The sequence below is a fragment of the Strigops habroptila genome, chromosome 4 (assembly GCF_004027225.2).
Source record: "Strigops habroptila isolate Jane chromosome 4, bStrHab1.2.pri, whole genome shotgun sequence".
Classification (NCBI taxonomy): Eukaryota; Metazoa; Chordata; class Aves; order Psittaciformes; family Psittacidae; genus Strigops; species Strigops habroptila.
The window spans coordinates 83,661,279-83,688,752 of record NC_046358.1 but is presented as its reverse complement, the minus strand read 5'-3'; the positions used below and the strand labels follow the sequence as shown (position 1 = coordinate 83,688,752).

The 27,474-nt window shown below is 61.8% G+C and overlaps 3 protein-coding genes across 5 annotated transcripts; 1 reads left to right on the top strand and 2 right to left on the bottom strand.

Annotated features, from left to right (window-relative positions):
- Positions 1-23: 23 nt before the first annotated feature.
- On the bottom strand, positions 24-5,441 carry MIEF2 (mitochondrial elongation factor 2). Of its 3 annotated transcripts, none has more exons than XM_030482502.1 (4): positions 5,343-5,441; positions 3,779-3,932; positions 3,159-3,336; positions 24-2,412 (listed from the first exon to the last, which is right to left on the bottom strand). In XM_030482502.1, the coding sequence occupies exons 1-4, from the start codon at positions 5,345-5,347 to the stop codon at positions 1,358-1,360; spliced, it is 1,392 nt and encodes a 463-aa protein (XP_030338362.1). In that variant the 5' UTR covers positions 5,348-5,441; the 3' UTR covers positions 24-1,357. The 3 variants fall into 3 exon arrangements, with proteins under 3 accessions (XP_030338362.1, XP_030338364.1, XP_030338363.1); XM_030482504.1 differs by lacking the exon at positions 5,343-5,441 and adding an exon at positions 4,375-4,435; XM_030482503.1 differs by lacking the exon at positions 5,343-5,441 and adding an exon at positions 4,066-4,423.
- On the top strand, positions 4,550-14,234 carry FLII (FLII actin remodeling protein). Its single transcript, XM_030482498.1, has 30 exons — positions 4,550-4,660; positions 5,391-5,501; positions 6,254-6,325; positions 6,495-6,575; positions 7,001-7,086; positions 7,204-7,365; positions 7,451-7,554; positions 7,631-7,806; positions 7,889-8,046; positions 8,151-8,235; positions 8,596-8,743; positions 8,887-9,020; positions 9,103-9,315; positions 9,406-9,585; positions 9,659-9,741; positions 9,822-9,896; positions 10,108-10,191; positions 10,260-10,431; positions 10,508-10,612; positions 10,821-11,012; positions 11,087-11,275; positions 11,363-11,502; positions 11,656-11,881; positions 12,073-12,227; positions 12,343-12,403; positions 12,493-12,621; positions 12,724-12,830; positions 13,039-13,144; positions 13,559-13,624; positions 13,738-14,234. Exons 1-30 carry the CDS (start codon positions 4,598-4,600, stop codon positions 13,870-13,872), a joined length of 3,798 nt encoding a protein of 1,265 aa, XP_030338358.1. The 5' UTR covers positions 4,550-4,597; the 3' UTR covers positions 13,873-14,234.
- On the bottom strand, positions 14,083-27,288 carry LLGL1 (LLGL scribble cell polarity complex component 1). The gene is made up of 23 exons (XM_030482499.1): positions 26,980-27,288; positions 24,440-24,537; positions 22,136-22,217; positions 21,936-22,051; positions 21,401-21,559; positions 21,160-21,322; positions 20,934-21,069; positions 19,953-20,007; positions 19,703-19,860; positions 19,404-19,621; positions 19,253-19,320; positions 18,784-18,937; positions 18,277-18,381; positions 17,814-18,106; positions 17,574-17,727; positions 17,341-17,494; positions 16,970-17,253; positions 16,450-16,714; positions 16,226-16,340; positions 16,025-16,119; positions 15,739-15,862; positions 15,555-15,634; positions 14,083-15,357 (listed from the first exon to the last, which is right to left on the bottom strand). Exons 1-22 carry the CDS (start codon positions 27,058-27,060, stop codon positions 15,556-15,558), a joined length of 3,156 nt encoding a protein of 1,051 aa, XP_030338359.1. The 5' UTR covers positions 27,061-27,288; the 3' UTR covers positions 14,083-15,357; position 15,555.
- Between the last annotated feature and the right edge of the window lie 186 nt (positions 27,289-27,474).

The following is a 27,474-nucleotide window of genomic DNA, read 5'->3' as shown; positions in this document are numbered from 1 at the left end:
GAACGAAGCTGACACAAGAGAACCAGTATACACAGGGAAGGTTTATTTTCATCACTAATACCTGGGAAGTGGTTTGGAGGAATAAACTGAAATCATTTCCAGACTAGGAGGGAAAGCTGGTTTATTTTCCCCCCATAAATATAGCTGTAAAGAAAACTAAACCACAAGAGCTGCTCATACTGAAGCCCACAGGATTTCTCCATCTCCACCAGTGTGCAAAAACAGCTTTTCCCATTAAATATAAGAATATATTCCTTCACTCTGGGACTACAGCCAGAACCAAAGCCCACTATCGCAGCCACTCAAAGGAAGAAAACAGAACACAACACCCAAACAAAACACACCTCCTTAATAAAAAAAGCATAAATCACTTCAGTTCTTGCAAGCTCTCTGCTCAGAGCATCATTCCTGTCCTTTCCTGCCCCATACCGTGGGGCTCCAAGGGAACAGGACCTCCAGACAGCAGCAATACATGAGTGAAAAGGTCACTGGACAGACTAGAAGGGGACATTCATTGCTGTGGTTTGTTGCAGAGCAGCAAGTACCTGCAGATGGACACTGGCAGCAGCCCACCCGCTGGGGAGGGGACACAGAGCCCTGCTGCAGCCTCACCAGGGGATCAGCAGCTTCCTTCCTGCCACCACCTCTTCCAGCAAAGGGACAAGGGCCATGAAGCCCCAACACTGTGCTGGAAGCACGTCTCATCCTCAGGGCAGAGCCAACACTGGCAGAACAAAGAGGTAGGGCTGAGCTTGCCCCTTTTGGCAGCTCAAAGGGTTTCCAAAGAAGCCCCCTTTGCTATGGCTGTACCTTCAAGTGCCCAGACAACCACCCAGGTGATGGCTGAGCGCTTACTTTGTGTTGGTGGTACCCTACAGACCCAAAAAGCATGGCACAGTAAGACTAAGCTGGGTGCTGGTGAAACAACCCACCCAGCACACTGCATCTTTGGGTCTGCAGGACACAGCAGCAGCAAGGAACTGCTCCCCTTCAGCTCCAGCTTGTCTTGGAGCACAGGGGGAGCCTGAGCGCTGTAACAGGCAAAGGACACAGGGAACCAGAGACCAAACATGCTGCACGTTGGCTCCCAGTGCCCAGGAGACAGGACTTACCAGTAGGTACTCGAGGTATGGGCTGCACTCACCCAGGTTCAGCAGAGCCTCCATAAGAGGCTCCTTACTCCAACCCCCACCTCTGCTCAGGCACCTTTTATTCAGATAGAAAATGCTTTGTTTCCTCATAAAGTGCAAGAACTTTGCCTCTTACTGACTAGTCAACTAGAAGCATCACCACCCCCTCATGGGAGCAGCATGTGGGTGAGGAACACCCTACATTTGGGAGCTCCCAACACACCAAGTCATTTCTCCTTCAGCAGCAGCTCCGGCTCACATATGGCTCTGTAGAGCATGAAGCCCATCTCGTCGATCTCCTCTTCCAACAGCTCGCAGAAGAGGTCGATTTTGTGATTGAAATAGGAAGGCAGGACCCCCTGCTCCAGGTAGCCTACCAGCTCCTCCAGCACCTCCTGGAACCTCTCAGCAAGGCTTTCTTCTGCCCAGTCTGAACTGGTGGCACTGAGGTGAAGGATGACGTGGGTCAAGGGGCTGCCACACAGTTTGTGCAGGGTGGGATGGCTCTTGCAGATGCCATTGAGGATGCGGAGACAGTGCTGCCGAGCCCCGGCGTCACCAGCATCCAGCTCCTTCACCTTCGACACCTCTGCCCTGTAAAAGCTCTCAAGCCAGAGGTTTTCCACCAATCCTTCAGGAGGAGCAGCCAGAAGAACCTTGCCCTCCATTTCCACCACTGGGAAGAGGGTGATGCTCAGCTCGACCTGGTCATGTTTGACTTCCAGCTTCAGCTCCTGGGAGGCCACAACTGGGTGGATGATGCTCCCCATCAGGCTGCCTATAGCAGGCCAGTTGATGGAGGCCACCAGCAGCTTGTGGAGGGTCTCATTGAGCACGTTGGAGGAGAGGTACCGGCCTACAATGAACCTGTCCCAGGGGCTACATCCACGAGGGAAATACTCCAGATCAGTCCTCTTGATCATCCAGTACTGAGGGTTCCTCACCACGGTGTCCTCTCCAGGGATGAGGCTCCAGAGCGTGGTGTCAAGGACCACGGGCAGCATGAGGTGGATGTGGTCGGCTGCCAGAGCCTCGAGGCCATCGAGCAGGGCACCACTGAGGAAGAGGTTTCCAAAGGGCAGCTCCGGGCACTTGCTCCGCAGGAACCTCTGGAGCTGGGTGCAGATGCTCCTGGCCAGCTGCGGGGCGAGGGATGCTTCCACCTCGGGGACAGCCAGGCGGCTGCTGTAGTGCGAGAGGAGCTTCTCCTGCAGCGTGAGGCAGCGCGGAGGGATGGATTCGACCTGAGGAGGCTCCGGAGGGGCAGAGCAGACCTGGGGCTCTGTGAGAAGGGGATGGGGCAGAGGGGAGGGAGAAGCGACAGCCCTGCGTGGATCATCTGCAACCAGCAGCTTCTGCCACAGGCAAGGGGGAGGCATGAACTGAGTACCCAGCTCTCATCCCACCTCTCTGGACATGAGGCTGAACTGGCCAAGATGCCACCACCGAGTCCTCTGATGTTAACAGCACTTCTCAGCTGAGGCAGAGCCCAAACTAACCCCAAAACCCAACAGTTCCCAGCCTCACACCCAGGTGGAGATAGATAGAGCAGGCAAGGGTCTTACTGCCAGTATCCCTACGAGTCTCAGCCCCACTAAGGACCGCTCACGCTGATCCAGCCTGCCCTTATCCTCCAAACAATCCCGCTCCGGTCTGGAATCTGCTTTCCCACTTGGAACAGCGCTTTGCAGGCTGCAGGACAAGGCAGCCTTTGTCTGCAGCAGCTCCTGATCGCACCTTCCTTTAGGCAGAGCTGACCCAGAAATCAGCCCAGCTCCAGCGGAAACAAAGCCCCGGCAGCCCCCACCACGCTGGGATGTTATCGGAGATGCTGTTACCACAGGCATTGCCTAAAATGGGGCTGTGACTTAGGATCCTCCCAGCAGGGCCGGCTCAGCCGGGTTGGCTTTCCGGACATCCAGCTAAAAATAACATGGAGCTTCCATACCACGGGCACAGCCAGCCTGGAGCACATCAAGGTGATCCTCCTGACCATGGTGGGAGACACACGCACCCCATGAGCCTCACCTGGTGCTGGTGGCCGGGCTGGAGAGAGCAGGGGCTCGCTGAGGTCTTCCCTTCTCTGCTTCTTGGTGGGTTTTGGTGCTGTTTTGATCAAGGTCAAGTCCTGCCAGCTCTCCTCCAGGGTCTTCTGCTCAGCTTTGGGATCGCCTTCATCGCGAGGGCTGGTGGCTCGGTCTATGAGCTGGAGGGAAGGAAAACACACACGAATGAGTTACTGGCTTTGTATCACTTCCCTGCTGTTACACCCTGAATTAAGGGGGACAACAGCCCTTTTAGTACATGCACGGGGAGACGCAGCCCCATGTCGGGCTGCTACCAGCAAAAATACACGGTTTAGGGAACAACAAAGGTGCAGGTTTGCTTCCTGGAAAACAATCAGGTTTCCAAAGGTGAATTAGGCCCAAGGCGCCTCTCTGAATGGAATACTATATCCCAAACGCACACTGTTCCAGGAACACAGGGTGTCCCTGTCCCCGCAGGATGGGAGCAGGCAGCTCCATTCCCATGGCACCAGCAGCATTTCTGCCATACTCAGGTGGCCAGCCAAGGGGCTTTATGGCCGGGGAGCAAAGCAGCTCTCCTCCCCACCCTCCGAGCCCCAATGGTACCCATGCCAGCCTTACCCTCTTGACGGCCAGTGTGGCGATGGCAAGCACGGCCGCCCCGGTGACACCCAGCACCAGCCGGGCATTGGCCAACAGCACATCGAGGACGCTGCCCAGCCCGTTGTCCTCCTGCCGCTTACTCCGCTGGCGCATGAAGTCACCCATGGCGGCCCTATGGAGGGGGAAAGAGAAGCAGTTGGGGGGTCACCCCACTGGGGAGCTGCCTCCCGGTGGGGCACGGTAGAGGAACCTAGTGAACGGGGAGAGGATTCTACCGGCCCCACGGAGCCCTTCCCGCTGCTCACCTCCACCTCCGGGGCAAAGGCTCCCGCTGCCGGGAGGCCTGGGTGCGGCAGAGGAGCAAGGGTCACCCCGGGGAGCGGCCACGGGGGAAGGGCCGCACGCTCCTCGCCCGACCCCGCCGCAGCCGCTTCGGGGGCAACCGGCGGCGCTCGAAGAACGGGTACCGCAGCGGGAAGCCCCCGGGAAGGACGGGACGGAGGCCCCCGAGGGCAGGGTGACCGGTCCCCCCGGAGCCCCGACGGGCCCAAGGGCAGGACCGGGTCTCACCGGGCCCCCCCTCCGACCCCAACCCCGGCCCTGCCCGCACTCACCGAACACTACCCGCGCCCCGCGCGTGCCGGCGCGCCCTAGGAGCCCCCCTCGGTGCGGCCTCAGCCAATAGGAGCTCGGCGCGTCCCCGGCTCCGCCCAATCGCGCTCGGAAGCAGAAGCTGGCTCCACCCCCTACCGCGCGGAACGTCACCGCCGGGGGCGGGGTTTAGCGGAGGGAGGGGGCGCCGCGGGGTCCCTCCGCCCTTCCGCCGCCAGCGCAGCCATGGCGGCCACCGGCGTCCTGCCCTTCGTGCGCGGCGTCGACCTCAGCGGCAACGACTTCAAGGTACGGGGGGAACGGGGGGGAGCGGGGGGACAGCCCGGACCCAGGCCCCGAGCGAGCCCCGGGAGCGCAGGGCTCTGTCATGGCCGGCCCCGCCGGCTCAGGTCAGCCCCCCCCAGCCCTGGTTCTCTGGGGAGCCCCAGCTCCCAATCCCATAGGATTAGGCGGTCCCAGCGCTCCAGTTCCTAATCCCATAGGATTGAGTGATCCCACCCCGCAGCTCCCCATCCTATAGGACTAGGTGATCCCAGCTCCTAATCCCATAGGACTAGGTGGTCCCAGTTCCCCAGCTCCCAGTCCCATACGATTGAGCAATCACAGCTCCCCAGGTGCCAATTCCATAGAACTGGGTGATCCTGGCTCCCCAGTTCCCAATCCCATAGGACTGTGTGATCTTGCTCCCCACTTCCCAATCCCATAGGATTGAGTGATCCCACCCTCCAGCTCCCAGTCCTATAGGACCAGGCAGTCCCAGCTCCTAATCCCACAGGACTGAGTGATCCCAATTTCCAATCTCATAGAACTGGGAACAGATCCCATAGGACTGGGTGATCACACCCCCCAGTTCCCAGTCCCTCAGGACTGGGAAATCCCACCCTCCAGCTCCCAATCCCATAGGAATGAGCAATCCCAGACTACTCCCAACCACACAGGGTCAGTCAGACTGAGCTCCCTGGATCCTCACCCCATGGAGGAGGTACTTTTCCCATCCTCATCCTCCTCTTCCTCGCAGGGTGGCTACTTCCCAGAACATGTGAAGGCGATGACGAGCCTGCGCTGGCTAAAGCTGAACCGCACCGGGCTCTGCTACCTGCCCGAGGAGCTTGCTGCCCTCCAGAAGCTGGTGAGCGGCACGTTTCCAGCTGGGAATGGGGCTCCATGGGGTCAGACGGGGCCTTGCACAGCGGAGCCGGGAGCCTGGTTCCTGCCAGCCTCGTGGCTCATTGGCGGATGCTCTGGTGTCTAATAATAGGGCTGAGCAATGATGTGTGGTTGAAATCGGACGCAGGAGCTGTTAGGAGTAGGCTTGGACTTGGTTTCACCTTGTTTTCCTAGAAAACCAGAAGAAAACCCATGCTTAGATCCTGTACCCTTTAATAGAAGGGAAGGGTGAAGGTTTACTAGGGGGAAAATTAAGGTTTTGAGGCTTGTTTTCCCTCTTCTTTTGCTAGAAAACATAAAGAGCAGTAGCTGGCAGCTGCCTGGCTTTGCTTTTTGGGCGGTCCTTGGTGGAGTCAGTGGCTGAGCTTTGCTTTGGGGTGTCCTGCAACACGTTATGGGCATCGTTAAATCAGTGTTAGGCAAACACAACACTTTAAACGCTGCCAAAGGTCCTTGTCACCGTTTCAGGTGCCACTGAGCTGATTTGTGACAGCACCCCAAACCCTGGAGCCGTGCTGGCGTGTCTCAGCCAGGTCTGCCCCAATGAACTGGGTGTGCAGAGGCAGTGTTGGTGCCAACCAGTTTGAGACTGGGAGCATCCCAGCAGCCTTGTCCCATGCTTCCCAAGCCCCCCAGCTCTCCTGGGATCAAGGAGCCCCCACATTGGTGTTGGGGACCTGGTTCCTCTCTCTGCTCACTGGTGCTTCCCTGCAGGAACACCTCTCCGTGAGCCACAACAGCCTCACCACGCTCCATGGGGAACTCTCCGGCCTGCCCTGCCTCCGGGTAAGTGTCCCCCTCATTCATCTCACCGGCATTAGGGTGTCCCCAGGCACCTCTTGGCCATCCCCTGGCTCTGGGGACACAGGAGGGTCGTGCCTGGCCACCCCAGGGGGGTTCAGCACGCATAGAACAGGCTGGTGGCTGCAGTGATGCCTCTTGTTCCCCTCTCAAGGCGATCGTGGCTCGTGCAAACAGCCTGAAGAACTCGGGAGTCCCTGATGATATCTTCCAGCTGGATGATCTCTCGGTGCTGGTAGGTGCAGAGTCTCCTCGGATAATGCAGGAGCCACCTCGGACTCCTGGGTCCCATTCATGCACCTTGGTGCTCCCTCATGCTCCTTGAGGAACATCTGGGGTAAAGGTGCAAGGGGTATATCAGGCTCCTTCTGACTTTTGGGTGCCCAAATCACAACTAGATTCTCCACAAGAGCTCCTGTGTCCTTTTATCACCAGTCCTGATACCCCTATGGCATAGGGTAACCCTATGGCAATGCCTGATGCTGTGGCTTGGGTTCCCTGTGTGCTCATCCAGCTCCTGCAGCTGGGCACCGATCCACAGGGCAAGGCTCAGTGTGGCCATAGGCAGGAGATGCCCCTGAAGATGCCCCTTGGTCCTCAGGTGGTGGTTGCTGGATGTGGGCAGAGGGTGATTCCTGCTTTGCTCTCCCGTTGCTCCAGGACCTGAGCTACAACCAGCTCACAGAGTGTCCCCGGGAGCTGGAGAATGCCAAGAACATGCTGGTCCTCAACCTTGGCCACAACAGGTAGAGTCCAGGCCATGGCCACCTCCATCCATCACTCCATGTCCTGCTCTCTGCCCCTCTTCAAGGGAGACCTAATACAGGTCCCAGGCAGCCCTAAAGACCCTCGTCTCCCCCCAGCATCGAGACCATCCCCAACCAGCTCTTCATCAACCTGACGGACCTGCTCTACCTCGACCTGAGCGACAACAAGCTGGAGAGCCTCCCTCCGCAGATGAGACGCCTGGTGCACCTCCAGACTCTCATCCTCAACAACAACCCGCTCCTGCACGCGCAGCTCCGGTACGTCCCGGTTTTCCAGGCTGGATCCCGCCATACCGGGTGTCTGCTCCAGCCCTGACGCTGTTTCTGCCTCCGTGGTCCACAGGCAGCTCCCGGTGATGACAGCCCTGCAGACCCTCCACCTTAGGAACACGCAGCGCACGCAGAGCAACCTGCCCACCAGCCTCGAGGGCTTGGTCAACCTGGCAGGTAGGACCAGGACACCCAGCCCCATAGAGCCTCCTTCTCCATGGGTCCATGGTGTCACCCCATTGTTTTCCATCAGATGTGGACCTGTCCTGCAATGACCTCAGCCGTGTCCCCGAGTGCCTCTACACGCTGGGCAGCCTGCGGCGCCTCAACCTCAGCAGCAACCAGATCATGGAGCTGTCCCTCTGCATTGACCAATGGACCCAACTGGAGACCCTCAACCTGTCCCGTAACCAGCTCACCTCCTTGCCTGTATGTCCCTGCCTGCACATGGCATCCCTGCCCATCGAGAACCATTGGTTCTCCCTTATCCCACCGTCTTGTCCTTTCCCAGTCGGCCATCTGTAAGCTGACCAAGCTGAAGAAGATGTACCTGAACTCCAACAAGCTGGACTTCGATGGGATCCCCTCGGGCATCGGGAAGCTGGTCAACCTTGAGGAGTTCATGGCGGCCAACAACAACCTGGAGCTCATCCCTGAGAGCCTGTGCAGGTAGGGGACAGCCCTGCCCTGTCCCCAAGAGGGGACACAGGGGCTGTGTGGTGACACGGTGTCACCCTGGCCTGGTCCTTCTCCATCATCTCTATGTCCCATAGATGCTCCAAGCTGAGGAAGCTGGTGCTGAACAAGAACCGCCTGGTGACGCTGCCAGAGGCCATCCACTTCCTGACGGACGTGGAGGTGAGGGCCCAGCACTCCTCCACCTCAAGCTGGGTCCATCACAGCCCCAGTGTGCCCCTGGCATTCCAGGGCTTTAGGGTGGGATGGGATGAGGTGAGGACAGGGGGTCTTGGGGCCAATGCATGCAGTGTGGCACATGGTTCAGCCCAGGCAGATGATGGATTTGGGGCTGCCTCCCCATCCCCTCACCTCACTGAAGCCCAGGGTGTCTCACCCTATGAACCCATAGAATGGTTTGGGTTGGAAAGGACCTTAAGATCATCCAGTTCCAACCCCCTGCCATGGGCAGGGACACCCCAACGCCCAAAGAATGGGCTCTGATCTTCAGAGCAGTGAGCTCTCCTGTCCCCGCTTTGACAGATCCTGGATGTGCGCGAGAACCCCAACCTGGTGATGCCCCCGAAGCCGCTGGACCAGACCTCGGAGTGGTACAACATCGACTTCTCCCTCCAGAACCAGCTCCGCTTGGCCGGAGCCTCCCCAGCCACCGTCGCAGCCGCTGCAGCAGGTCCGTGTGCAGGGACACGGGGAACAGACCCTGCCTCAAGCAGCGCCTTGGGGAGGGCTGGGAAAGGAGCTGTGCCCCACAGCGTGCCCCACACAAGGAAATGGGTGTCCCAACTGCCTCTCACCCTGTCCCCTTGTCCCCAGGGAGCGGCACCAAGGACCCCCTGGCCCGCAAGATGCGGCTCCGGCGGCGCAAGGACTCTGCACAGGATGACCAGGCAAAGCAGGTGCTGAAGGGGATGTCGGATGTGGCCCAGGAGAAGAACAAGAAGATAGAGGTAGGGTTTGGGGTAGGAAAGGGACCCCAAGCAGCAGGGACCCGGTTGCCTCCAGTTTAGTGACCTGTCCCCATCCCTACAGGAGACTGGGGAGGCGAAGGCGCCCGACCTGAAGACGCGCCGCTGGGACCAGGGCTTGGAGAAGCCACAATTGGACTACTCAGAGTTCTTCAGTGAGGATGTGGGGCAGCTGCCCGGCCTCTGCGTGTGGCAGATCGAGAACTTCGTGCCCACGCTGGTGGATGAGGCTTTCCATGGGAAGTTCTATGAGGCTGACTGCTACATCGTACTCAAGGTACCTGGGAAGGACCGAGGGTCCCTCATGTTCCCAACCTGGCTGTCCCATCTCGCACCCTGACCCATCTCACACCCTGTCTCTCCTCAGACGTTCCTGGATGAGAACGGCTCACTCAACTGGGAGATCTACTATTGGATTGGGCAGGAGGCCACGCTGGATAAGAAGGCTTGTTCTGCCATCCATGCTGTCAACCTCCGCAACTACCTGGGGGCCGAGTGCCGCAGCATCCGGGAGGAGATGGGGGATGAGAGTGATGAGTTCCTCCAGGTAAAGCTGACCCCCAAATCCCCCATATCCCCTACTACTGCATCTCCCATCCTCACCCCTTCCCTGTCCCCAGGTCTTTGACAACGACATCTCCTACATTGAGGGTGGCACGGCCAGCGGGTTCTTCACTGTTGAGGACACTCAGTACATCACCAGGTACCACTGGGGCCAGGGGCTGGGGGGGATGTGTGGGGCAAGCAGTGCCCCACATCCCACCGTGGGTGTTCCTCCTCCAGGCTGTACCGTGTCTATGGGAAAAAGAATGTCAAGCTGGAGCCGGTGGCACTGAAAGGGACATCTCTGGACCCCCGGTGAGCAGGGGACTGGGTCCCTGTGGAGGGAGAGGGTGCTGGGATAACACCCAGAACATCACAGCTGCAGCTCTGGGGTGAAAATTGGCCATTCCAGCACCTTCCTACAAGGATATGGGGCCAAACCCTGCTCCACAAGGGCCCACAGGGTGGGAGGATGCTGATGGACCCCCCTCTCTCCCAATTGTCCTCTCACCTCTGCATCCATCAGGTTCGTCTTCCTCCTGGACCACGGCCTCGACCTCTTCGTGTGGCGCGGGGCCCAGGCCACGCTGAGCAGCACCACCAAGGCCAGGTAGGGCTGGTTATGGGGCTGGGGATGCGGGAGCCCCCCACTTCCCATCTCACCTTGTCCTTCCATAGGCTCTTTGCTGAGAAGATCAACAAGAACGAGCGGAAGGGCAAGGCGGAGATCACGCTGCTCACACAGGGCCAGGAGACCCCCGACTTCTGGGAAGCACTTGGGGGGCAGCCTGAGGAGATCCGGCCCTGTGTCCCCGATGACTTCCAGCCCCACAAGCCCAAGCTGTACAAGGTGAAGAGCTGCTGTCCATAGGGCTGTTGGTGCCCCCAGAACCCTGCAGGCACCTTCACCCTATCCCTCTCCATAGGTTGGCCTGGGCTTGGGCTACCTGGAGCTGCCCCAGATCAACTACAAGCTCTCAGTGGAGCACAAGAAGAGGCTGAAGGCTGATCTGATGCCGGAGATGCGCCTGGTAGGATGGGTTCTCCCAGTCTGACCAGTGAGGCTGGTTTCATGCCCTCTCTGCCTCCAGCAGTGCCCTGGGAGAGGCAGGTTCAGCCAGCAGCGCCCGCGTGGGGATGCTCTGCTCTTCCTGGCTGGGTTTTGGGGATCAAGCAGGGTGTTTTCCAGCCAGGGAATCCCATGGATGCATTACCCCTTATTTCCTTCGGTGCCCTCAGCTCCAGAGCCTGCTGGACACCAAAAGCGTGTACATCCTGGACTGCTGGTCCGACGTCTTCATCTGGATCGGGAGGAAGTCACCACGGCTGGTGCGGGCAGCAGCACTGAAGCTGAGCCAGGAGCTGTGCGGCATGCTGCACCGGCCCAAGCACGCCATGGTCACCAGGAACCTGGAGGGCACCGAGTGCCAGGTAGGGCAGCAGTGACTCGGATGGGGTGCTGGGTGCCAGGAGGGTGCTGTGGGTGCGTTACCTCCTCTGTTTAGGTGTTCAAGTCCAAGTTCAAGAACTGGGATGATGTCCTGCGCGTGGATTACACCCGCAACGCGGAGTCAGTGCTGCAGGAGGGTGGTCTCGCTGGCAAGGTCCGTAAGGATGCTGAGAAGAAGGACCAGATGAAGGCTGACCTCACGGCGCTCTTCCTGCCCCGACAGCCACCCATGCCCCTGAGCGAGGTAGGGCTGGGGACCATCCCCTGTGTCCCCCCATTGTGCTGCATGCTTTTGGAGGGGCCGGATGGCTGATGGAGCACATGGGTACAGGCAGAGCAGCTGATGGAGGAGTGGAATGAGGACCTGGATGGAATGGAGGGCTTCGTGCTGGAGGGTAAGAAGTTCGCTCGCCTGCCTGAGGAGGAGTTTGGCCACTTCCATACCCACGACTGCTACGTCTTCCTCTGCAGGTGACACCCGGCTTGTCCCCTCTATGGGGCTGCTGGACCCCCATCTCCCTGCCCAGACCCCCATCTCCCTGCTCAGACCCCCATCTCCCTGCCCAGACCCCCAGCCTCAAGGGGGATGTGATCCCTCACATCACCCCTTGTTCCTGCCCTCAGGTACTGGGTACCAGTAGAGTACGAGGAGGAGGAGGAGAAGAAGAAGAAGGGAGAAGGCAAAGGGGAGGAGGACGGTGAGGAAGAGGAGGAGGAGAAGCAGCCTGAGGAAGACTTCCAGTGCATTGTCTACTTCTGGCAGGGCCGGGAGGCCTCCAACATGGGCTGGCTCACCTTCACCTTCAGTCTGCAGAAGAAGTTTGAGAGCCTCTTCCCTGGCAAGCTGGAGGTGACCCTGCTGTGTGCTATTGGGGGGTGACACAGGGGTCCCACAGCTTTGTTTTATTCCCCCCCATCCCCTCTCTGCCCCCTGGCTAAGGGGGTAGCAGCAGAGATGGGGGCTGGCAGAGGGATGCCGCTGGGGTTTAGGGCTGTGTTTTGGGGTTCCCATGTCCCTGCTGACACCCACCCCTTGGGCAGGTCGTGCGCATGACCCAGCAGCAGGAGAACCCCAAGTTCCTCTCGCACTTCAAGAGGAGGTTCGTCATCCACCGGGGCAAGCGGAAGGACAGGGCCAGCCCGCCCCAGCCCAGCCTCTACCACATCCGCACCAACGGCGGGGCCCTCTGCACCAGGTCAGCCCTCCCGGGGGGCTGCTCCGTGATGGAGCACCCATGGGTGCTGGCTACATGCCAGTGGGCACAACAGCCTCATCTCTCGCTTACCATACCCCATGGGTTCCTTTTCTAGGTGCATCCAGATCAACACAGATGCTGGGCTGCTCAACTCGGAGTTCTGCTTCATCCTCAAGGTACTGCCCATGGATGAGCATCCTTGGGGATGCTCGGTTGCTTGCTCTCCTCCTTGTTTGGGTATCCCTGACTTTCTGCACTCCTCCAGGTGCCCTTTGAGAGCACGGACAACCAGGGCATTGTCTATACCTGGGTGGGACGGGCAGCTGACCCTGATGAGGCTAAGCTGGCCGAGGACATCATGAACCACATGTTTGATGACTCCTACAGCAAGCAGGTGAGTGGGGGGAGCACAGGGGGCTTGGTGCCGGCTTACCTGGGTGGCAACAGCCATTGGGGCAGGGGACAGTGATGCTCAGCCCTGTCCCTGTCCTTGCAGGTGATCAATGAGGGAGAAGAGCCTGAAAACTTCTTCTGGGTAGGCATCGGGAGCCAGAAGCCTTATGATGAAGATGCTGATTATATGAAGCACTCCCGGCTCTTCAGGTGGGTCCTGGTGCAGGAAGGACTGCCAGGGGCTCAGCTACCCCAGGGCATGGCTCCCTGTGACAGGCAAAGCCCTCTTCCAACTATGTCCATCCCTGGGCATCAATTGGCTGAATCAGAGCTGCTCCATCACATCTTTTGTTTCTGCATGAGCAGAGTCCTTACAAACACATGTCTTTGATGCGGTCCCATCCTGCTCTCCCCGCAGGTGCTCCAACGAGAAGGGTTATTTCTCCGTGTCAGAGAAGTGCTCGGATTTCTGCCAGGATGACCTCGCTGATGACGACATCATGCTGCTGGACAACGGGCGGGAGGTGAGACGTGGGGCTGTTTGGGTCTGGAGCTGCCAGTGGCTCCATCAGCTGATCCTGGCTCCGTGTCCTTATAACAGCCTTCTAATACCTAAAGGAGGGCTACAAGAAACCTGGAGAGGGGCTTTGGACAAGGGCCTGTAGGGACAGGCCAAGGGGAATGGCTTTAACCTGCCAGAGGGGAGATTGAGATGAGCTCTGAGGCAGAAGCTCTTCCCTGTGAGGGTGCTGAGGCGCTGGCACAGGGTGCCCAGAGAAGCTGTGGCTGCCCCATCCCTGGCAGTGTTCAAGGCCAGGTTGGACACAGGGGCTTGGAGCAACCTGCTCTAGTGGAAGGTGTCCCTGCCCGTGGCAGGGGGTTGGGATGAGCCTTACGGCCCATTCCAACCCAAACCATTCCATGATTCCTTCCCACAGGTCTACATGTGGGTGGGCACCCAGACCAGCCAGGTGGAGATCAAGCTGAGCCTCAAAGCGTGCCAGGTAAGGCTTGCTCCTGCTGGGTGAGGATTTGGGCATCTCCATCCTACGGGACCCTGATCCAGCCCCAGAGGTGGGCAAGAGCTGGGGACCCCCATGGCTGTGCTCTGCTCCAGGTCTACATCCAGCACATGCGCTCCAAGGACCCTGCGCATCCCCGCAAGCTCCGGCTGGTGCGGAAAGGCAACGAGCCCTGGCCCTTCACCCGCTGCTTCCATGCCTGGAGCGTCTTCCGCAAGCCCCCCGCCTAAGGAGCACTTCTGTGCCCCCTTCTCCCAGCACAGGTCCCAGCTCAGCCCCTTCCTAAGGGATATATGGGGCAGTGGGGGTCCATGTTACGCCCTGCCTGGGGATGCTGCTGCCCCGAACCAGTGCCGAGGATGTTACCCAGGTTTGGGTGGGAGGATGCTTTGCTTTAGCACTGGGGGGGGCTGTTCACTGGCAGGGGGACAGCCCTTTGGTGTCACGTCAATAAATGCTGCACTTCTCACCCCAAGGCTGTGCCCATCTCACTCCCAAGTGGGGTCCTCACCCCCCCCAGCTCTAAACCCACCACCACAGCCCCCTGCACACCTGCAGCCTGGGCAGTTGATATTAAATGCTTTATTTTCAATATTAAAAACCAGTATTTTTAATAACTAAACAATGCTAAATTCATCTTACCAAAAAAAAAAAACCAAAACAAAAAGGATGAGGTGGGGGGGTTCTACCAAGGACGCTACAGCCCCAACGGAGCCTTCCCGGCCCCCCCCCAGCCACACACGTACCGCAAGAGAGCCTGGGGTTGGGGGGTCCAAAACGGCCCCACATCCCCTAAAGGAGAGGGGAAGTACCAGGCTGAGCCCTGGAGCCACACAGGGACAGTCACTATGGACCAGAGCCAGCATCACCGCAGCCCCCTGGGAGGATGAGGCCAGGCTGGGCAGCCCAGGGAGGATTTGGCACAGTGAGACCCCCGTGTTGGGGCAGAAAGGGGCTGGGGGACCCCCATATTCCATCCGTACCCCCCCTCCCAGCACCAGCATGGACCAGGAGCTGGTGTGTTCCCGCAGCGCGACCCCATCCCAAACCCACCCGTGGCAGGAATTAGTGTCAAAGGAGCAGCAGGCACCGAGCCCAACCCGGAGAATAGCCCTTGGAGAAGCCACTAAGAGAAAAAGGCCACCTGTGACCCCCCCCCCCCAGGCTGCTTAAGCCTCCCAGTGCCCACCTTGGAGCAATGGGGTCCACACTGGGATCCCCTGGGAATGAGACAGTCCCGGGGTGGCACATGGAGCCTGCGGCAGGCTGGGGATGGGGCTGTAAACTGCAGGGAGCCGGGCATGTAAACACAGACCAGGGGATGGGGGGGCCCTGCCCGGCGGCTCCCGGCCCCCCACTTTCGCAATGGACCAAAACCAGGAGATAAGGGGGGTGTCCACAAGCCCCAGCCCTCCCCGTGAAGCCGGGGAAGCAGCAGCATCCCCCGGGAAGGGGGCTCTGGAGCCGTGGACACTTGAAGCGTGTATAAAAAGGAACGTTATCTTCCCCGGGAAGAGTCTTGTGCACCACGGAGCCCGCTCGGGGCTGGAGGGGACCGGGGCCGGGCAGGGGGGACCGGGGGGAACGGGCCGGAGCCGGCGGATGTTAGAGAAGAGACGAGTCTACGTTACATGGGGAGGGGGCTCGGGGGGTCCAGTCGAGTCGCGCATCCCGGGAATCCGAGCACTGAGATGGGTCAGGGAGGCTGGTGGTGCCTGTGGGGGATACAGCCCTTGAGAAGGGGGATGCATCCCCCGGGAGATGCTGCCCTCCCCTGCTCCCCCCTTTAGGTACCACAGCCCCGCGGTGATGCATGGGGGTCCCAGCTCTGAAGCCCACGGTGCCCATGGGTTTGCAGCCATGGGTTCCCACCATGGTCACCCACCCCAGGGACCACCAGCCCCTCACACACCTCACTTGATGAGGATCCCCGTGGGCCGGGCTTCGTCCTCGCTGGCGTTCCTCAGGTTCCTCTCCACTTCTTCTGAGGACCTGGGGCAGAACAGGGTGAGAAGCAGCTGTGGACACCACCGCGGACCCCCCGGTGCTGGTGACAGCACCATGGGCGCTGGTTACACCGTTCCCATCATACTCACGCCAGGAAATCCTTCACTTCCTCCACGGTGATGTCCCCGGTGGTGTCCAGCGGGTTCTCCATGCTGCTGTTGGGGGAGTCGATGGAGCTGGGCGAGAAGGCGGATGGGTGCTCCTCGGGGGACCCTGGGGTGACATGGGGATGGGAGGCTTGGGGGCAGCCAGGACATGGGGCCAGCCCTGGAGCAGGGAATGTGTATGTGGCAGGGACGTGGTGGGGACATGGTGTGCAAGGCAGAGACATGGTGAGGATGTGCTGTGGATGGTGGGGACAATGTCATCACTCACGGTCACTGTCGGTAGGGGAGGGTCGTCCCTCGGGGCTGCGCGGGACGTGGGTACCGTTGGCTTGCGGCAGCTTCGGCGTCGCCATCGAGCTGTTGCTGGAAGGAAACACAGAGAGAAGTTATTGCAGGAGCTGGTGCTATGGGATGAGGGTACAGGGATGCTGCCATAGCAAAGCCCCCCTGCCCCTGGGATACATCCCACCTGAGGCAGGAGGTGTCCTGGAGCCGGGCGACCTCCAGCCGGCACAGCGGCTCCGTCACGTTCCTGGCGCTCAGCGAGAAGCGCTCGAACTCAGATGGTGAAATTAGGTAGAAACCTGGAGAAGGAGACACCAAAGAGCCTCAGGAACACCCCTATGGGGTGCAGCAGGAGATGATGTCCCACCTACAACGGACATCACCCCAGTGCAACGCTGGTGCCCTCACCCTGCCCGTGCTTGGTGAAGACGCAGGAGGCGATGCCGCTGATGTCCTCCTTGCGGATGCAGCCGTAGTGGACCTGCGGCCGCAGGCTGGGCACGGTGAAGATGTGGATGTCGCCCAGGTTGGTGAGACAGGCCAAGCAGTTCTCCAGCCGCTCCTCGGAGCTGGCGCTCGCCAGGCTCACCAGGGCCACCTTCCGCACCCGGCACCCTTCGTGTGCTGTCAGCTTGAACTTGGTCTTGGCGCTCACTTTGGGCAGCGTGAAGACCTGGACGGGTGAGAGGAGACAGATATACGGGGGAACAAGAACCTGTGGGGCTTTGGGGGGTACCTGAGCAGCCTCCCACTGTGGAAGCCCTTAGCAAAGGGTACCACCACCCCCTTGAAGCCGCCACCCTGGAGACAGGCATAGGGATGCCCCAGGATCTGGCTGGTCACCTCCATCCCCATCCCTGCACCCGGAGCGATGGGGACACGCAGACAGGACACGGGACATGCTGTGAGTGGTGTGTTCCACACTCACCTTGAACTGCTCCTCGGACGAGATGAGCATGGAGTGACTGCCCTGCATGTCGGGAGCCTTGGCCAGGTCCCGTGAGACCTCGTAGGGCTCGGGCAGGGGGTTCCCCCTCCCATCCAGCACCGCGATGGCCACCACCGGCGCGCGGTGCATGAGCTGGATCTCCTTCCCCAGCACCGCCTCCACTGCCCGCTCCGAGAACTTCTCCTGCGACGGCACCTCCAGGGCATAGGCGAACACCGAGCCCGAGTTGGTCCCTGCCCACATCGTGGGGCCGTGGTGGGCAGCTGGGGATGGGAACAGCATCAGAGCCCATTCCCCACAGCCAGACCCAGCTCCGGGGGGGGGTGGTTTCCAAGGAATGGGGGTCTCACCGTCTCGGAGGAAGGTGTCAGCGAAGTAAAGGCACCGCACCACCCCTGAGAGCGAGTCGTCCGCAGAGCGAGGCTCGATCCGCCGCTGCACCGGCGTCATCTCCACCTCGGGGGGCCCTGCCTGCTCCGCCAGTTGAGCGTTGGCCTCTTGGACCTGGGGAGGGGGACACTGGAGTCAGCCCCTGCCCTATGGGGATGAGGAGCAGCTGTGGTGGTCCCCACTCTGCACCCACCTTGCTGGAGGGGCTGCTGGCGTTGAGCCTCTTCTTGCCCGACACCCGGCTCTTGCGGATGCGGCGGAACGACTGCCGCAGGGACTTCTTGAGGGACTTCACGCGGGACAGGGGCCCCTCCATGGCCAAGGAGTCGTTGGGGTGCAGCGTACACCTGCGGGCACCGACGCTGCTCAGCACCCAGACCCCAACACATCACTCTAAGGGGGTCCCCAGCACCAAGATTCACCCCTCCTATACCTGGCCAGGACGGGGTTGCGCCGGTAATAGTCAAAGAGCCCGAAGCCGTGGCTGGTGCCGAAGGCCACGAGGTTCCACTCGGAGTGGAGGGTGACGGCGGTGACGGCGGCGGGGGGCACGCACTGCACCAGCACGCTGGGCTGGAACCCCGGGGCGAAGGGCAGGGGCCCGTTCCTCGGCGCCAGCCGGTCGTGGCCCTTCCAAGTGAAGCCCTCTCGGTCCTGCAGCAGGTCCACGGTGGCCACGCTCACCGCGTGCTCCGACTTCTCATCACTCAGCTCCATCACCAGCACCTGCAGGGGACACATGATGAACCCCCCCCACCCCACAACAGCCATCCTGCTGCAAGCCAGGGGCTAAACCCCATGTGTAAGAGCCCTTCATGGGGGTCTGCAAGGTTTGTGGCCCCCCACAATGTTGTGGGGGGATCAAGATGTACCTGGCAGACCCCGCTCTGCCCTACCTGCCCTGCTGTCCCGGCCACCACCATCTTGGCTGTGTACTTGCACAGAGCGATCTTCTGCACACCCAGGCGTGGGTCGTCACTGTAGGGATCAAAGCAGCCCACCTATAGGAGGAAAGGGGGGGAATGTGGGGCCGGGCACCTTCATACAGCCATGGGGCAGCCCCCCCGGTGCACCCTAATGTCCCCCCCACCAGCTGCTGGGTACCGGCTGTGGCACACGGGCAGCTCTGGGCATGATGCCTGGGACATGTCTGTCCCCACGTGTCCCCCGGCTCTCCCCCCGCACTGGGGCAGACCCACAAGGCAGGGCACGTGGAACAAGCGTCCCTTGTTGTCCCCACGGGGTGTCACACAGCAGCTGTGCCCTGAGATGAGGGGACACGTCCCCGGTGCGATGCCGGGATGGCTCCATCCTCTGTGCCTGTCTATGGGCTTGTGACCCCATCACTGCGGTGCTGGGGGAGGCAGAGGAGGGTGCTGGGGTCCCCACGGTGGGGACCTCACCTTGCGGAACGGTGGCCACTCCTCCTCGCCCGCCTGGTTGAGGCTGTCGTTGTGCTCGCAGTCGGTCTGGAAGATGCCGGCAGTGCCCAGCTTGTAGAGGGGCTTCAGGGAGACCCCCGAGGCGTCCCAGAACCGCACCGTGCCGTCCTCGTGCCTGGAACGGGGGGGGCATGGAGACACCCCTGTTAGCGCAGGGTGCTGACATCTGCCTGCTAACAAGGGCTGCCTGTGTGCTGGCAGATGGGGAGGGGACAAGAGGGGACAGAGGGTAATACACTCCTGCCCAGCCATCCACGAGCGATGGGGCAGCTGAATGAGATGGGGCAGCCCAACAGTGGCTGGACCACCACATCCTATCCCATTCCCTCACTGTAGGAACAGGGTGAGGATGTGTGTGTCCCCCCCTCGCCTCCTCTAGCAGCTCATACTGGGTTTCCCAAGCCCCCCTCCCCATTGCTGGGCCACTCACCCAGTGAGGAGAAGCCCTCTCTGCGTGGGCTCCTGCGCCAGGTTCTTCCCCCCATCAATAGGCCAAGCCTGGAGGGAGAGATGGAGGGAGGGATTGAACCCATCAGCCCATCCTGGGGGGGCTTGGGCATCCCACCATCCCCATCACTCACGGCAGAGGAGAGCCGGGGGCTCTGCTGCTCTCCAGCACTGATGATCCTCTCCCAAAGCTTGAGGGGCACATTGGAGACGTGGCAGGAGCAGGTGATGGCAGAGGAGTGGAGCGGCGCCAGGTACGGAGCAGGGATGGTCGGCCAGCCTGGAGTCTGGAGGTCGATGGCCACCAGCTCTTCCTCCACCAGCACCACGAGGGCACGGGGGTTCTCAAAGCCTGGGGATGGGATAGATGGCTGCTGCTAATGGAGACACCCCCTTGTCAGCCGCTCCTCAAGGTCACCCCATCAGGACATACCTCCCTCGGCCACCTCGGGGCTCTGCACGGTGAAGAAGTCGATGACACGGGAGGTGAAGTCGAGCGTGGCCAGGGTCTGGCCCTGCAGCACGCTGACACAGTGCCGATCACCATAGCTGGCCCGTGGCATCCCCCCGCTGAAGATGATGAAGGGGTTCCTGGGTGGGATGAAGCAGCCTCCATCAGACCCTGCAGGACATCCTACCTGCATCCCCAATGCCCACCACCAGCCCGTGCCACACGGACGTACCCCGACTCGCAGGTCCGCCAGAGGATTTTGCTGATGGCTTTGCAAGGGAATGGACCTGAAATGAATCATAGAATCAATAAGGTTGGAAAAGATCTTTAAGATGATCAAGTCCAACTGTTCCCCAGCACTGCCAAGGCCACCACTAACTCATGTCACTGAGGATCTCGTTTACACGGTGTGTGAACACTTGCAGGGACGGTGACTCCAGCACTGCCCTGGTTCCAATGCCTGAGCACCCTTTGGGGAAGGAATTGTTCCTCATCCCCATGTAAACCTGCCCTGGTGCAGCTTGAGGCCGTTTGCTCTTGTCCCATCCCTTGTTCCTTGGGAGCAGAGACCAGCCCCCTCCTGGCTCCATCCTCCTGTCAGGCAGCTGGAGAGAGCGATAAGGTCCCCCCTGAGCCTTCTCTTCTCCAGACTAAACCCCCCCAGGTCCCTCGGCCGTTCCTCATCACACTTGTGCTCCAGGCCCTGCACCAGCTCCGGTGCCCTTCTCTGGCCCCGCTCCAGCACCTCAATGTCTCTCTTGCAGTGAGGGGCCCAGAACTGACACAGGATTCAAGGTGCAGCCTCACCAGTGCCCAGCACAGGGGGACAGTCACTGCCCTGGCCCTGCTGCCACACTGGTGCTGATACAGGCCAGGATGCTGGTGGCTTCTTGGCTGCCTGGGCACACACTGCTCATATTCAGCTGTTATTAACCAATATCCCCAGGTCCTTTTCCATGAGCAGCTTTCCAGCCACTCTTCCTCAAGCCTGGAGCATTGCCTGGGGTTGTTGTGACCCATGTGCAGCACCCAGCACTTTGCCTTGTTGAACCTCATACCATTGGCCACAGCCCATGGATCCAGCCTGTCCAGATACCTCTGCAGAGCCTCCTGCCCTCCAGCAGACAAAGATCCCAACCCTGAGCTGCAGCACCGACACCAGGACAGGGCCATCAGCCCCCAAACCCCCCTCATTCCCCGCTTTAGCCCATACCGTAGGGGATGGTGGACATGACAGGCTGTTGAGTCTTCTGTCCAGCACCACTCACGGCCCACACCATGTAGCCCCCATCACTGTGGGAGCTGACGATGCTCTTCCCGCTCTGCTCCCAGGCCAGGCTCTCCAACTGCTGCAGGGGCACACAGAGGATGCTCAGCACCCAGATGGGGACACACACACAATGCCATGTCCCCCCCTAACCCCCTGCCAGCCCCAGTACCTGGTTGCCAAGGAAGAGGTGCTGTACAACACGTGTGCTCTGCTCCCAAAGGACCACCAGCCCCCGGCTGTACCCGATGAGGAGCCGGCTGCTGTCACGTGGATGCTCCTGGATGGACTCCACCGGCCCCAGCGCCTTCCCACAGCGATATTCATCGGGGACACTGCATGGAAGAGACACGATGGGGGTCAGGGGGTGCTGGGAGTGATGGGGAAGGGGGTGCAGGGTTTGCAGGGCTCACCTCTGCAGGATCTCATCCGGGAAGAGGGTTTTGTCCTCCAGCAGCACCAGGGTGGGCAGGGCGAGGAAATACACCGCACCACCCTCAGTGCCCAGGCAGGCCACTGCACAGGAGGACATTGGCAGGACCACTGTCACCCGTGTGATGCCAGGAGAGCAGCTACAGAGATGAATGGGAGGGTTGTGTCAGCCCTGTGACGGGGGAGCAACAGAGAGACCCCAAACCCCCCCTTCCCCAGCGCTGCATCCCCACCAGCCCAGGAGGACAGGGAGAACCTCAGCGCTAACAGCAATCAGAGCCATTATCACCCCTGTGCCCTGCCAGCACCTATCAAAAGCTCAGGGCTGTGTTATCCCACTACAGCATCCCACTTGGAATTGGAGGAGCATCCCGGCAGATAAACCAGCACCACCGACGGGACCTTGGGAGCTCCCACGCGCCGTTCCCAGCCGGCAGCAGGATCGCTCCCAGCCGCAGCCCCATGGGGGAGCGGCTGGAGACCCCCCCCACAAGCAAGTACTTAGTGCTGTCGGACCCTGGGCGTCCCGGGAGGCCGAAGCTGCGGGTCTCTTCCAGGTGGGAGCATCCATCCTTCTGGCACACCTCCCAGAGGTGCAGCGTGTTGTCATCCAGCAGGGACAGGAGCCAGCCCTGCAGGGGTGATAATGACAGTGCGGTGGGTTGGGGGACAAGGGGAGCTGCCAGTGGGACCCCCAGACACACACACACCCCTACCTGGCCAGGGAGGAAGTGCAGCTGGGTGACAGTGGCCGTCTCCTTGTGCAAGCCCGTCAGCTCCACGCCTGGCGCGCCGTATCTGGGGGGGCCGTTAAAGGAACAACGAGGGTAGAGCCCCCCCCCCGCCCCAAGTGAACCCACAGACCCCCTCAAATTACCCCGTGTCACTGCTCTATCAGCAGTTTAGCCCCATGCCCCTGCAGAGAGCCAGGGCAGAGCATCCCTGATGCTGGAGCCAGCCTCGGTACCACCACAGGATCCCAGACTGGTTTGGGTTGAAGGGACCTTAAAGCTCATCCAGTTGCAACCCCCTGCCACAGGCAGGGACACCTTCCACTAGAGCAGGTTGCTCCAAGCCCCTGTGTCCAACCTGGCCTTGAACACTGCCAGGGATGGGGCAGCCACAGCTTCTCTGGGCACCCTGTGCCAGCACCTCAGCACCCTCACAGGGAAGAACTGCCTAAGAGCTCACCTAAATCTCCCCTGTTTAAGCTTAAACCCATCACCCCTTGTCCTATCGCTCCAGTCCCTGATGCATTGTCCCTCTCCGGCATCCAAACCATCCTTGGTTGGGATCCACCGGAACGCCTCCGACCGGAACGCCGCGGGTCAGGATGTGGCCGGCACGCGGCCGGCGTGGGTGTGCGAGGGCCAGGCCGGCTCCTGCCCTCCACCACTCCCTTGTTCCTGAGCAGAGGCGCCGGCAGCCCCGGCAGCCCCGGCGCAGGGTGGGGATCGGCATGCGCTGGCACGGCCTCACTCACCAGACTGGTCCCGGCTCCTCCGCCGGCGACGCCGCTCAGCAGGAACCGGGGCAGGACCCGCATGGTGCTGATGCTCCACGGGCATCCCCGCACCCGGACAGCGCTTTGCCCCGTCCCGGTGTCTCACCGGTGCGTTGCATAGTTACATCTTGGCACGCCACATACCGGGGGGGCATCGCTTCTCGCTGCCCCCCATTGCCCCCGGCGCAGGGAACCAGCCCAGCGGCTCTGCCTGGACCAACAGGCAGGAGCTGTCTGGCAGCATCAAGCCAAGCAAAGGATTTGGGGAGACCAAACAGTGCACACAGAGGGCTCTGGGTGCTGTAAGGATGGGGGATGCCACCCATCCTCACTCATCGTGGGGGCTTTCCCCATCCAAAATGGTGCCACAGGTAGCCAGGGAACACTGGTGGCACCAGCTCATCACAATGGGTGTCCAAGCACCAGGAGATCCCCTAGGCAGTGGAAACCCCTTGTCTGCAGCCGGATCCACCCAGCCCAGCTCAGGGAGCACCCATGGGTGCCCCCACTAACCAGTAGCACCAGTCAGGCCAGCTCTGGCTTCTGCCTCTCCTGGCCCCGGGAACCTCCAGAAGCATCTTCCCTGCTCATTGCAGGGGGGGTGGATTAGATGACCTTTGAAGGTCCCTTCCAACCCAAACCATGATCTTGGTGGCAACCAGAGCAGGGCCGGGTGGTCACCGGTGGGAGAACCCACTGCCCGCATAAGCCGGGTACCACCCCAACAACACCCCACAGAGGATGCTCAGGGCACCGCAGCCCCCCACAACAGCGTGTTTGTGGTCCTTGGGGGGATGTTTAACACCATGGCGGGGGGCTGGATCCATCGCTCCGTGGCCAAGCATCCGAGCGGAGCAGCCGGCGACATCGCGGCCGGGCTGGCACCGGCAGCACAAACCCCCCCTTCCCCACGCCATCTTTGTGCTCGGGAGGCAGCAGCCACCAGCCTGGGGGCAGCGGAAGGCGATGGGGGCCCCCCCACCCTGACCCCGCTGCAGGCGCGGCCGCCCCCCCCCCCCCGCACTCCCACCCCGCATTCCAGCGGCGCGGGGCCCCCGAGCGCGGCCGCATCCAGCCTGGCCGCCCGCCAGCGCCGCTCTCAAGTCTCCTGCACGCCGCCGGCAACAAAGCCCGGCCGGGCCCCGCGTCCTCGTGTGTCCCCCCCCACCCCGGCCCCGGCCCCCGACTCGGGACCGGGCTCGCTGCCCGCCGCAGCCCCTCACCCCGGCGCCGGGCCGGCCAGAGGCCCCGCTGCCCCCACGAATGGATGGGAGCCCGATGGGATAAGGGGGGTGACAGCGGGATGCACCCCCCATAGCTTGGGATGCCACATGGGATGCTGACCCTTTGGTTCCCACGGTGTTTTGGGGATGGGGGGGGTGTCCTACAGTCACCCCCTCCCTGCCAGGCCCAGCTGGATGGATGGACAACCAGCACTGGCATGGCCACGTCTCCCAGCGGGAGGGGAAGGTTTGGGGGGTCCTTACCTCCTGCCCTCCAGGCGGGAAAAGGATACAGCTTCACAGCTCCAGCCTTGGTGCCGATGGCCATCACGCGCAGGACAGGGTCATAGGCCAGGGCGCTGGGCTGGCTGGGGAAGCCATGCTCCACTGTCTGCCGGGGGGGGGGACAGGCAGGTCAGAGCCAGGACACCCACCCCAAACCCTCCTTTCACCCCTATGGCTCCGATCCCACACTCCCCGCAATGGAGGACCATGAGGATGCTGCCTTGTCAAGATGCCACCAATGTGGTCCTTGGGGAGTCAGACATCACTGCTCACCCAATTTCCACTTGACACCCCAAACCAGACCCAGCTAAGGGCTGGGGTTGATCCGAGCTTGCACCCACCGACACATTGGGCAAGGGACCCCCACTCTAACCCCATGCCTGAGGCGTGGATGCCCCAGGAGGCCTGAGTGGGATCCAGCTCATCCGCACCACGACATCCCTGGGGGTCCATGGTGCTGGGTGGCAGAACCAGGCAAGCAAGACCCACCAGCGCCGGGGATGTCCCTGCCGGAGCCGTGTGCCCACAGGCACCTTCCCAAGGAAGTCCTGGCCAGCCATGGCATGCCTGGGCACGCCAGCCGGGAGGCGCCTGGCAATGGGGGGCCATAGGGGACACCCTAAGGCGAGGGCACCGGTGGGGGGAAGCAGCCCCGGGGGCAGCTTGGCTGAGCAGCGACGGCGCGATGGGATGATAGGGAGGCTGCCGGAGCCAGACTGGCCGGATCCTGACCTGCTCCCTTTGTCTGGGGCGACCGAGAGGCGCAGCGGGGCGGCTTTTCGCACCCGCCGGCGCAGCCACCGTCACCTCCTGGCGCCCATTCCCCTCCATAGGGACACCTTTAGGAGCATGGCAACATCCCTATCCCATCCAGAGGGTCCCAGTGCGGCTGAGAGGGGCGAGTTAGTGGATGCTTGTGGGTCTATGTGGCAGCCCCATGTAGCGTCACCCCAAATCCCATAGGGATGCACGCTGCACTGGAGGATGACGGCGGGAGCGGGGATGCTTTAGGCCGGACACCACCATGACAACAACAGCAAAGCCCCTCAATGCTGCCCTAAAAGCGCCCTCCCTGCTCCCCCAGCCCCATGGGGGGGACCCGCTGGCAGCCCCCCACACGCAAGCCCTTCCTCCCAGCCGGCAGAGGGGCCGCATCCGGCAGGCTGTGCCGGCCCTGGCCAAGCCGCGCTCCCGGCCAAATCACAGCAAATCCCAGGCAGAGCTGGAGCTCGGGAGGAAAAACAACCGCTAATGGGAGGCAGGTGGGCAGCCGGCGGCCCCCGCGCTGGGCTGCACGGAGAGGGGCTGATCCCGGCCCCCCCCCGGCATGTCCCGGTGGATGCAGACCCTGCGGGGAGGCTGCTTGGGTGGGATGCGGATGTGGGATCATCCCCCCCCCCCAAAACTGTGGGCTCTGGATGGGGTGAGTCTTGTGTCCCGACCAGACCCTCGCCCATTGTGGTGGGTTTGGGGGACAGGGATGTGTTGGGGTGGTGGGTGCTGGTTGTGAGCCCCCATCATGGCACATCCCAACACATCCCAGCCCAGGATGATCCGGGGGTCCCTCCACAGTCCCCACCATGACTTTAGGCAAACATCCGATGCCAGGATGATGCCAAAGGATGGACGGACACGGGCTGGGCTCAACCAGGGGCTGCTGCCACCACTGTGGTCCCAACACCACGGGGCTCCCAGGATGGGGTGCACCGAGCCCCCATGGGCACCCCAAGCACAACCCATCCACCAAGGGAAGGGACCAGCACCCGAGGCCTCGCAGGGTCTCCCCCAGGTTGTTTGATGCCCCCAGGGGGGGTCCCCACAGCAGGAAACCTCCTTGGAGCCAGTGGGGGACCAAGCTCTGGGCCTTGGATGCCCCAAGTCCCCCCGGAGACACATCTTTGGGGCGCAAAGGGAGCCCCCGGGATCATCACCACATCCCTTCCTGCTGACACGGGGGTCCAGCCCCCCCATACCCCACCCCTGGGCGGGGTGAGGGGCCAAACCCCCCCTACGGGGGTTGCAGCCGGGGATGCTCCAGGACACCCCAAAATGCTGCTGCCGATGAGCGAGGCTGGGAAGAACCCAGAGGGAAGGGGCAGTGCGGGAAGCAGGGTGCTCGGTGGAGCTCCCGCCCCGGTGGGGCTGGATACGGGGGTCGCATCCTGCCCCCGTCCCCGCTCCGGGTGCGAGAGGGGGACACCCCGTGGCAGAGGTGCCCGCTGCACCCCAGGGGAGACGGGCATCCCCCGCCATGCACCGAGGGGGGGGGGGTCCCGGTACCCACCGCGGGGGTGCATCCTCCCTGGGGTACCCCCGTTGCTTGCACCGCGGGCTCGCACCGGCGCCCCTGCATCGGGGGGTCCCGTTGCGGTGCTCTCACCCCCGCGGGGGTGCACCCCGGTTCCCACGGGGGCGGTATCCCGCCGGGGGCGCCCCAGAGCGTGCGGCACCGGGGTCTGCCCGCCTGCACCCCGTGTGTCCGTACCCCCCCCACACCCCGCCTTACCGGGGGTCCAACGGCGCCGCAGCCCCCCGCCGCAGCCCTCACCTTACTGAATGCGAACAGGTCGTGCCGGATGCGGTCCCGGTGCGGGTCGGCACCCTGCCGCCGGAACCGAAACTTCATCATGGTGGAGCACGGTGGCGGTACCGGGAAAGGCGGGCGGGGCCGGTGGATCCCGCCGGGGGCCGGTACCGGAGCAGGGCGGGGGGGGTAGGTCCCGGTACCGGTTATAAGGGTCGGTCCCGGTGGTTGATCTTGATCCCGATCCCGGTCCCGGTCCCGGTCCCGGGTGGCGGGTCCCCGGTGCGCGCGCGCCGAGCCCCGGGGCAGGCACCGCCGCGGCGGGGCGGGGCGGGGCACAAGGCTTGATGGACAAGCCTCGCAACCAATCACCGCGAGTCTTCGCTGTGTGAGCCCGCCCACCAGCGTTACGCATGCGTTGGCGCAGGGGGTGATGGGAGTTGTAGTTCTTTAGCGCCAGCGCCCTCTATGGGCGGTTTGTTTATTGATAGTGGGTGGGTTTAACCAAAATTCGACTTT